This window comes from Lycium barbarum, chromosome 12, assembly GCF_019175385.1.
Source record: "Lycium barbarum isolate Lr01 chromosome 12, ASM1917538v2, whole genome shotgun sequence".
Classification (NCBI taxonomy): domain Eukaryota; kingdom Viridiplantae; phylum Streptophyta; class Magnoliopsida; order Solanales; family Solanaceae; genus Lycium; species Lycium barbarum.
In genome coordinates, this window is record NC_083348.1 from 88101176 (window position 1) to 88111177 (window position 10002).

A 10002-nucleotide genomic window follows, 5' to 3' on the forward strand; every position below is an offset into this window, starting at 1 on the left:
ATGGTGCAAGTTTTTATAAGCCTGTTAGAGCATGCTACTGGTCATTCTATAGTCATAAGGCTGGTTTCCCATATAGCACACTGTGTTTGCTACACTAGCAATATACCAACACACTTTGTTCTCATGTGAAAATTGTTTTTCCCAAGTAATGTCTTCTCCAATTATGGGCTACTAATCTACAATTACAGAGATAAAACTTGAACCGTGTCCATTCTAATTCTAGGAAATTTTCCTGAGTCTTTGTAATTTAAGTTGCCGAAATTCTAAAGGTCATAGGACCAGCAAAAAGACTTCACTAATCTTCGTACTGGTTCTCATAAAGCAATTATCCACTGTGATGTGAAGTCCTCAAATATATTGCTTGACGAAAATCTCCAGGCTAAAGGTTTTGATTTTGGATTATCAAAAATTTGGAATCGATCAAACACATGTTAGTACTGTAGTGAAAAGAAGTCTTGGATATCTTGATCCAGAGTATTTGACAAGGCAACAACTAACTGAGAAATCTGATGCCTATTCCTTTGGGGTTGTAATGTTTGAAGTCCTCTGTGGCAGGCCTGTTATTGATCCATCTCTTCCCAAGGAATCATTAAACTTTGTCGAACGGGTGATAAAATGTTTAAAGACTAGAGAATCATAAGCAATCATTGATCCTGGGATTCAACGTGAGAAAACACCAGAATCGTTGATGAATTTGTAAACACTGCGGAGAAATGCTTGGCTGAATATGGTGCAGATCGACTGAGTATGAGAGAAGTTTTGTGGAGGTTGGAATATGAATGGAAGCTTCAAGGAAAACACCAACAAACAAAACAAGAGAACAAGATCCCAGATAAGTTGGATAACTGTGTTACAGCATGGGAAGTATGGCTAATCAGTAAAGTTTTTGCCAAATGAAATCTGAAAACAAAGACTTATGTGACATATGTTACATTCTGCCTATGGATTGTACATTTGCATTCTCTTTTCTTTAGATTTTGTATTATAACATTGACTTCTGTTGCACGATAGATTAGCACAAACCATCTGGTTGAGAATTATAATTTATGACCGCACGAAGCACGGGCAAATTACCTAGTTCATAAATAAAATTAAGCGGATACACAAATTTATTTCAATGAAACAAAGAAGATAAAAAAGGGACCTTAAATGTGGAACGGAAAAGTCGAACGGGAACCAAACTCGAACTCTCAAAGCTATTTTGCTAAAATACTCTTCTTCTTTTTTACTGAAATTGTTCTTTTTTGTTGTTGCTCTCTCTGTTTTATTCTTTTAAAAAAAAACAACAACAACAACTTACACCTATAAATATTTATGCTTGTGGTACTACAGATTTGGTTTTAGCGTATAAACATTCAAATCATACTATCAAGTGCAAACTTTTTAACGAGAAAACTCAAGTAATCTTAGTACCCCTGAAACATCGAACCAAATTCCACCCCATAGCATGTAAGCTGACTATTATTTTATAGACATGCATAGGAATACAAAATCTCAACATACATCATATTATAACGTCAAAGAATGATAACCGGTTAGACACGTACAAAATCTGAGAAAAACTTCATGACGTTGGAATAAGGTCTCACCTAATCGTGACATTTAAACGAAGATTGAGTGTTACCTTTAGCAAGATTAATTCACAATAAGAGAAAACGGCTACAATCTACTTATTTTCAAAGTTAACCATAGCTAACTTTCAGGTCCAAGAACTCGAAACCGCAAAAGAAAACCTGGAACTCCAACATCAAGTACGAACCAAAATTCCAATGAATATATTTTTTTACTCTCAAAGCTCTCTCTCTATATTTCTTTTGCTCTCTGTATCTTTCTTTTTTTTTTGGTTGTACTGTGTTGCTGTGTATATATAGGTGAGGTGTATAGGGTTTGTGCAAGTGTGTGCTAGTGAAAATAGGGACGTGAAGGAGTGGGAGAATGGGGGATAAGTTTGGCTGAGAGTTCTTTAGGTAGAAGAGACTTGAGGGAGAGCAGTTAGGGGGTTAGTTTTAGGTGGGAGTGTTGAGGGGAGAAAACGTGAGGCAGTAGAGGATTTAAGGGAATTTTTGGATTTGGTGGGTTCTGGTGAGTTTATTTTTTACTCTTTTTTAGGTTAGCTTTTGATTTACTTTGTTTTTTTTCCTCTTTCTTTTGGCCCTTTTTATGTTTAAAAGATAAAGATAAAATATCAACTAACTATGTTTAGACTAATAAAAATATAGAAAAGCTAAATAGTTAGTCCAAAATAAAATGTAAATAAGAAAAATATTAAAACCACTAACTTATTTATTAAAATCTAAATTAGAAGGAAAATATATATTTTTTGTAAATTTTCTTTTCTTTTGAAAATGATAAAAGAAATGTGGCTCTATTCTTGTAGTTTTTGATTTATTAAAATTAACACCTACTTAAAAAAAAATTAAAATATCTAATCTAGACATAAAAGAATTATTTAAATGCTAAAATGGTGTAAAAACTTATGTTCGGTCATAAATTAGGTGTTTACAATTTGAATAGCCTGATTGTTCATAAATTTCAGCTTGTACTTTTCCATTGTAAATTTTCTATATACTATTTGGACACACGTTCATGTTCGGAGACTAGTATAATAAAATCATCAAGAACTAGAACACACTTTTGTAAGCTCTAATTTTTTATCTATAAGTTAGATAACTTTTTTTAAATTATGCATTTTATTAAAAGATTGTTACTTTTAAATATAACAAAGTTTACAATAATGGCTAGCTAGACTATATGTAGGCACATTTTTTTAATACATAAGGGGTAGGGGTAGGAGGAGTGGAAATGGGGGAGGGAATTACAAGGTGAGAAATCGAATCCTCACCAACAAGGTAAATGCAAGTAAAGTTCAGGTAACTAACCAACAAAGCTACTAAGATCCCCTAAGCACATGTACTAGAACTAGTACTGACAAAGAAAATAAGTAAACTCGGAGAAAAGGTTATTATGTCTAAGGATGTTAACGAGGATATAACTCAGATATTGACGCCTCATTTTGTGATGAACCAATAGATTTACTTTTGGCTAGTTCACTAGAGTCTGTCATTCTTGTGTTGTATTCTTGAATAAGCGACATCTCTGCGCTAGTATTGCTGTGCCTATAGTATGCAGGCCCTGAAGGCACTGGAAGACTCATAGAGAGGCTACTGATCATGAGAACAACTGCTGCCATGGTTGGTCTATCAGCCACATTTTCTTGAACACACAATAAAGCAATGTGAATGTATCTCATTATGTCCCGAACGAGTCCTGAGGTTCCCCTCAGCATTGGATCTATAAAATTTATAGCTGTTCCATTCCGCCAATTCGACCAAGCCTGCGATAGATCAACTCTCAGAATCAGACGAAATCATATATCATATTGAGTATTGCACGAAACTTAAGAAAAAAACATTAAATAGCCTTACTCATAAAAGTATTTGTCTTCAAAAAATATAAGAGCATTTGTCAATTTTATCTTAAACATCTCACTTAATTAGCACTCAACTAGTTGGAGCGGTAAGGTTGAATTTGAGAAAAAGTAATAGTAATTGATTCTTGTTTTCCTAAAGCATAAAATATTTTGGAATAATGTAATTCACCAATATTTGGGAGGTAAGAGATAAACATATTTCATACTCCATAATGCATGTAGCAGATCCCAACTAGTTTAGGATTGAGGAATACTTGATTGATTGACCAGTTACTTACATAGCTCAGAAGATCTTTCACGGATTCTCCATTTCTGAAACTAGTGTTTTTTTGTCCACTTAAAATTTCTAAGACTAGTACTCCAAAGCTAAAAACATCTGATTTTACTGAAAATTGCCCATGCATTGCATATTCTGGTGCCATATATCCACTGCCAAACAAAATTCAATTGTTAAAGTTCTTTGTACACATATATTTTGCACTTCTCATTGACAGACTAAGGTAAAAGGCTAAATATTCAGTTCTGTCGGTTTAGTAGTCCAAACAGTGGGATAAGCAAAACTAAATGAACTGTCAAAACAGGGAACTACTTGATGTTATAAGTCAGAACTACATGGTTCATTAAGGAATTTGGACATTTTTCAATGAACTTAGGAAGTAAAAAACATTATGCTGCAATTTATACAAGTAATTGGGTTGTTATGGACTCCTTTTGATGTCTGCTTTTTTTTTTTTCTCCTTCCGCCTTTCCTTAGTTAGAATGTATCCCACTGTAATGTGAAGACAAATCTTAGACCATTGATCTATTCTTAGCTGAGCAAACAGCAAGTTTTGATGAGTTAAGACCTATATCTTATATAATGATGCCGAGATCATATCTAATAAACCACTCTGAACAATGAATTCATATGCCGAAAAGAAAAAGATTTTTTTTTTGTTCTAGACAAAATCAAATTTAGCCTATTCATTTCCAGAACTCTGTTTTGGCAGAAGATCATACTTCTGGAAATGAGCTTCATTTTATCATCAGAGGTTGCAACTTTGTAGTGACCAAATCAAGAATAGAACTCTGGATATATGACCATTCATCTCGAATAACACAAATTTTAGACACCACCAAAGTCCTAGATCAACAATATTGAGGTAACCACTCCTGAAGAGATCACAATGACATGCAAAATCCATATTCTAATAACAATTCAAGGAAAGATTTGCTTTTGTCTCGAGGCAGCTTTTATTCTTGCTAAATAGTTAAAGAAGAATTCCCAGTGGTATGAAAAGTACCAATCTATCTGATGAGAGATGTAAAACTTACTAGGTCCCAACAATTCTGCTTGTGTTGCCTTGAGTTTCATCCAATGTAAACAGCCTTGCCATGCCAAAGTCTGAAATTTTTGGATTCATTTCTGCATCAAGTAGAATATTACTAGCTTTGAGATCACGATGAATGATCCGAAGTCTAGAATCCTCATGAAGGTAAAGAATTCCCCTAGCAATGCCTCCGATGATTTTGGATCGTCTTTCCCAGTCCAATTGCTTACATTTAACTGAATCTGCGAACGAGATGAAGAATAACTTATGAGTTAGACTTCTATACATTGACAATATAAAAAATTTTTAATCTTAAGTGACTTAAAAGATTACTACATGAAACTGCTCATAATAAGTGCAATTAGTTTTATGGTTAATAAGGCAGACAACCGGACAATATATCAAATTACATAGACAGAGTAAGTGTTCTATTAATTAGACTGTTAGTGTATATAAGTTAGATTCATAATTATTTAGATTCATAATTATTGATGCTCAAGCTCAGATAAAAATTAAGCAATACATACCAAATAAAAAGTGATCAAGGCTTGCATTGGGAACAAACTCGTAGACAAGAAGTCTCTCTGTTCCATCTAGGCAAAATCCCAGCAACCTAACCAAATTCCTGTGTTGAAGTCTGGCAACCAACAAGACCTCATTTTTGAATTCTAGATTACCTTGACCTGAATCTGCTGACAATCTTTTCACTGCTACTTCTTGTCCATTTGGAAGCTTACCCTGAAACATATGAGAACAAATTGGAAAAATTATAAAATAAACAACAATTTGGTGTTATGCATTTCAATTTGGTGTTATACATTTAGGAGTTTACTTATATATGTCAGTGGAAAGATATTTTGTACTATAGAAGTTAAACTCATGCAACGATATGTAAGCTTAATCACCTTGTAGACGGGACCAAATCCGCCTTGTCCCAACTTATTAGCATTTGAAAAGTTATCTGTTGCTGCTTCAATTGTAGAAAAATCATATTGCAAGGATTCTGCGGTGCTAAAATCATCCCCCTGTATATCTTCATAACATAGTAGTAATAACACACAACAAATTATTGAATGATGGTCATAAGAATTCAACCTTCCTTAATTATTGTTTGTTTATAGTTTAAGCTTACTCTGAATTCCTTTCACTGGCTTCCTTTTACGCCTCCTCATCAAGATGACAGAAAGACAAATAATGAGAATAACAATTGTAACAGTTGGCACAACGATAATGATGATTGTTCGTGATGTTTTATCATCCTTCCCCGTTGGAGCTGTTTTATCATCCCTCCCTGTTGGAACTGTTTTATTATCATTCCCTAGAAAATTGCTTCAATTTAGTTAAATATCAATTTTTAACTACTACTCATGAGAAAATAAGTTTCTATCTTCCCATTCCCAATTCACTTGCCTTTTCAGGGTATTTAAGAAACTATGCATACTTATTAAATATCACAATATTGCTCATATTATTACGCTCACAAGTAACAATTTGTGGGCGTGTTAAATTGTTTGATCATTTCATCTAAAGGTTTATGTTGTTAGACATGGTATACTTTTCTTTGCTAAATGTCTTCAACACGCTTTCTCAAGTGCACACCTAGTTTTATTTTAGGCATAATGCATAAACAGACCCTCAAACTTGGCCTCAACTGGCAAGTATGCCCTCCAATTTTGGATGTGCACAAGTAGACACATCAACTTGTATAAAGTCGTATACGTAAACACAAATGCTGACGTGACACATAAATTTTGAAGGTGCCTAGATCATCATTTTGTAAGTTGGAGTGTTCAACTGTCAAAGTGGAGACAAGCTGCGGTGCCTACTTGTCAGCTGAGGCCAAATTTGAGGGCTTGTTTATGTATTAGGCCTTTATTTTATGAGTCAAACATGTGGTAATTTTTCTTGATAATGGATGATAGTGAGATTTGAACCTAGAACCTTGCTCTCTGCTACATATTGAAGCTTAAAGAATTAGAAAAGGTAAATTTTGATTTACCTAACTATGCTTCGATAGTCACATCAAAATTAAGACGAGCAGAAGGAACAATAAAAATGTTTTCACCTGCAGGTGGCGGGGCTTCCAACGCCACATTCTCGAAGAAACGGGAACTTTCATAACGGAAGTTGCAACTAGTTCCTATGATTCTGCCACCCATCTTTCCCTTGCAGGGACAATTAGGCATATTTGCATAAGCGTCAGCTAAGCAATTGAAGCAAGTTTGACGATCCAAATTAGGAGTACACTGCACAAGCGCGTATATAGACTGAGAATTTGGACCTGTCACATTACCACTAGCATATTTTCGGAGAGGACCACCCTTTGCAGCAGCGTCTCGTAAATTTTCCAATAATTTTATCAGGTCCTGATTAAATTCCTCAGGTTTTGAGGCATTCGCAGGATTCCAAAGGTAATATCGAACACGAAATGACGCAGTGCCTACAATGGATTGATTCGAATACTGTAACATACATCCATCATAGCCACCAAAAACTTCTTTTTGGTTAGAACATAACTGTACAAGCTTTTGAGCAAGGCTATTGACACAACTGCGACATTCCTCTAGCTCCAGATCTCCTCTACATAACACAATAACACTGGCTCTGTCGGTATTTTGCCCAATGGAAGCATTGTAGAAACCATATTTATCAATTTTTGATGGAAGGGAAGAGAGGAGTGTGTTAAGATTGGTCTTGTATGTACTATTTTCAGTATAGTTACCATTTTGACCACATAACTTGTATCGTAAATCAGGCAGCTGCGCTAGGACAACAACATGAAGATGTATATGCAAAAAAAGAAAGAGCAGCCACTTCTGGATAGCCATGGTCATGGCTGTCTAAGTTGCTCGATATATAGAATGGTTGGCTACAAGTGACAGGCAAATTTTGATAGTAAATTCAGTGCTGAATGTGTAATAGTACCAAGTAATTTGTTTATATATCGGACCTAGAACTGCAAGAGCTTGAAAAGTAAATAGAGTTGGAGAAAACGTGTAGGAAGGGTGCAGTGGACTACATTTGCCTAACCAGAAAAAACCGTACAATCTCTGACACATGTTAATAAAGGAAGATAAGGACATTGATATTTTAAGGCTAGCTGCGCAACTCACAGGCCTTAGCCTAAAATTAACACTCTGTTGGATTGGATGCAAATTTTAAAAGAAAAAAAAAAGTTTTAGGATTAATGCATGATATGAAATTTATGTGATTATAAAAGTATGTTATTAAAGACAAACTGAAAAGTATAAATTAAATTATATTAGATATAAAAATTATCAAATTTCTTTTAAACAGATTAACAATTTCTTTTTGAAATAATAAATCAATAAGAAAATAATGCCACGTACAGTGGAATAGGGAATATCGATTTTGACTTGGTCTATATCTTGACTAATTGACTCTTAGAATTTATGGAATTCCACAGCTCCAATTTATGGGGGTGATGGAAAAGCAGTGGATAAAAACAAGCCGCCAAGGTGGAAAAATTATGGCCGCTACTTTTTATGATTTCTGAAATCCAACTATTTTTTTTGCAATTATCTTATTTTCTTTTTCCCAAGAGTTTTAAATTTAACCCCATAATGATTTCTCTTGTATTTTGGAATTAAGTTGAAAAAGAGATTTGAAAGTTAAAAATTCTATTTGGACATGAAAAACGCAATTGAAAGTTTTTGTTTCAAACATCAAATTTCAAATTTGAAGTTGAAATGTGGGTCAATACTGAAATTTGATTAGCGGTTCAAAAAGTGTTTATTTGCCCATTTCTTCCCTTAAGTTGCTTAAGATTTGCTAACGGCCTATGTATGTTCCTAACAATCCAATCAAATAAAAGCAAGAACAAAAGAGCAACAAAAATATTTTTTTTGTGCGGATTGCCGGTCTTTAATTTTTGCCCCTCAAATTTCTAGTCTTTAATTTTCACCCTTCGCCTAATACGATGAAGTTTGGGATTCGAATCCCAGCTCAGTAAAAAAAAAATCGCAAGGCAGAGTTTCGTAGCAAAATTAAGCCTATTCGGGCAAAACATAGGTCTTAAGGCAGAGTTTTGTAAAATTTTATCTGAGTAAAAAAAAAAATTGTTAGCCTTAATGCAAACCTCTACCTTAAGGCAGAGTTTTGTCTTATGCCTGAAGGCAAAACTCTGCGCCAAACATAATGGGATTGCATGTGCCACATCAGAGGGTGCGCTAATCCTAGACAAGGCTAAAGATGCTAAGGGAGCAGTACATCAACTGACGAACTAAGTGCCTTAGTCGAGCAAGAGTCTCAGATGTAAACTACAGGTCGGAAGCAGACTTCCAAACGGATTTGCCATTTGCGACAATTATTATGTGGCTAACAAGAGTGCCATCACTCAAAAGTTAAGCTACCAGAGGATGCATCAGCTGCCATAAGGATCATGGCGTGGATGACAACGAGTTCACCACAAAGTTAGCCACCAGAGGGGTGCAAGCGCGGAGGCGCTTTCCAAGTGAACACCGAGAGGTGAAGTGCAGAGGCATGCTTGGAAGAAACTTGGGGGAGAAGTGCACGGGCACAACGGCATAAGGCAAAACTCTGCCTTAAGTAGAGTTCGCAGTCAAGCTCCCCTCATCAGTCTGATTTTGAGTCAAACTCTGTCTTGCGAATCCAAACTCTATTTTGCGATTTTTTTTTTTTTAGTCTTTGACTGAGCGAGGTTCGAACCCTAAACTAAGGGTTTTTTAGTGAATGATAAAAATTAAAGATCACCAATTTGAGGGCCAAAAGTTAAAGACCACCCCCGAATAAGGACAATCGTGCAAATTTCCCAACTAAAATTGCCTTGAGCCCAAATTCTCTTACTACTTACTAATTTAGCCCAGAAACCCAACTGCTCACTTCATTTTATTTAGAGAAATAAAAGGTAAAATATATTCCTCTACTTTGTTTTATTAGCTAACTTTACTCTTCGTTAACGATTATGAAAAAAAAATATTGCTACCGTCTTCAAACTTCACACTTATATCCTTATTTGAATGAAATCCCAAATCCTCTTAAATTACCCAATTTCAAAAAAATTACCTACTCTGTGTGTTGACCCGCCTATCATCATCAACATTAAGATGGGATTATTGTTGCTGGAACTGTGTCGCCCAAAAAATATCCCATCAGAGAACTCAAAGCACCCGTTCTATTCCTCTCATCCATTTCTTTTTGTCTTTTTTCACTTTCCTCCATAATTTTTTATTTTTTTTTGTTTTTGAAAGGTTGTCTATAACGGCAAACAAATTTCTAATC

The 10002-nt window shown here is 34.9% G+C and overlaps 1 protein-coding gene and 1 pseudogene across 3 annotated transcripts; one reads left to right on the forward strand and one right to left on the reverse strand.

The window, feature by feature from the left end:
* LOC132624617 (probable receptor-like protein kinase At5g59700) lies at positions 1 to 965 on the forward strand (annotated as a pseudogene).
* Positions 966 to 2854: 1889 nt separating this feature from the next.
* LOC132622531 (cysteine-rich receptor-like protein kinase 44) lies at positions 2855 to 7771 on the reverse strand. Of its 3 annotated transcripts, none has more exons than XM_060337136.1 (7): positions 6806 to 7771; positions 5873 to 6031; positions 5646 to 5773; positions 5268 to 5478; positions 4745 to 4982; positions 3709 to 3859; positions 2855 to 3334 (listed from the first exon to the last, which is right to left on the reverse strand). In XM_060337136.1, exons 1-7 carry the CDS (start codon positions 7572 to 7574, stop codon positions 2978 to 2980), a joined length of 2013 nt encoding a protein of 670 aa, XP_060193119.1. In that variant the 5' UTR covers positions 7575 to 7771; the 3' UTR covers positions 2855 to 2977. The 3 variants fall into 3 exon arrangements, with proteins under 3 accessions (XP_060193119.1, XP_060193118.1, XP_060193120.1); XM_060337135.1 differs by having other exon boundaries at positions 5873 to 6058; positions 6806 to 7770; XM_060337137.1 differs by lacking the exon at positions 5873 to 6031.
* Positions 7772 to 10002: the final 2231 nt, after the last annotated feature.

What these genes read in the sequence shown, in the direction of transcription:
- LOC132622531 (XM_060337135.1), bottom strand. Translation starts at nt 7,574, where the DNA reads ATGACCATGGCTATCCAGAAGTGGCTGCTCTTTCTTTTTTTGCATATA. An exon ending in CCTTGATCACTTTTTATTTG is followed by an intron (nt 4,983 to 5,267) that starts GTATGTATTGCT and finishes TCTCGTTCGCAG; the next exon opens with ATTCAGTTAAATGTAAGCAA. An exon ending in TGAAAGATCTTCTGAGCTAT is followed by an intron (nt 3,335 to 3,708) that starts GTAAGTAACTGG and finishes GATCTATCGCAG; the next exon opens with GCTTGGTCGAATTGGCGGAA.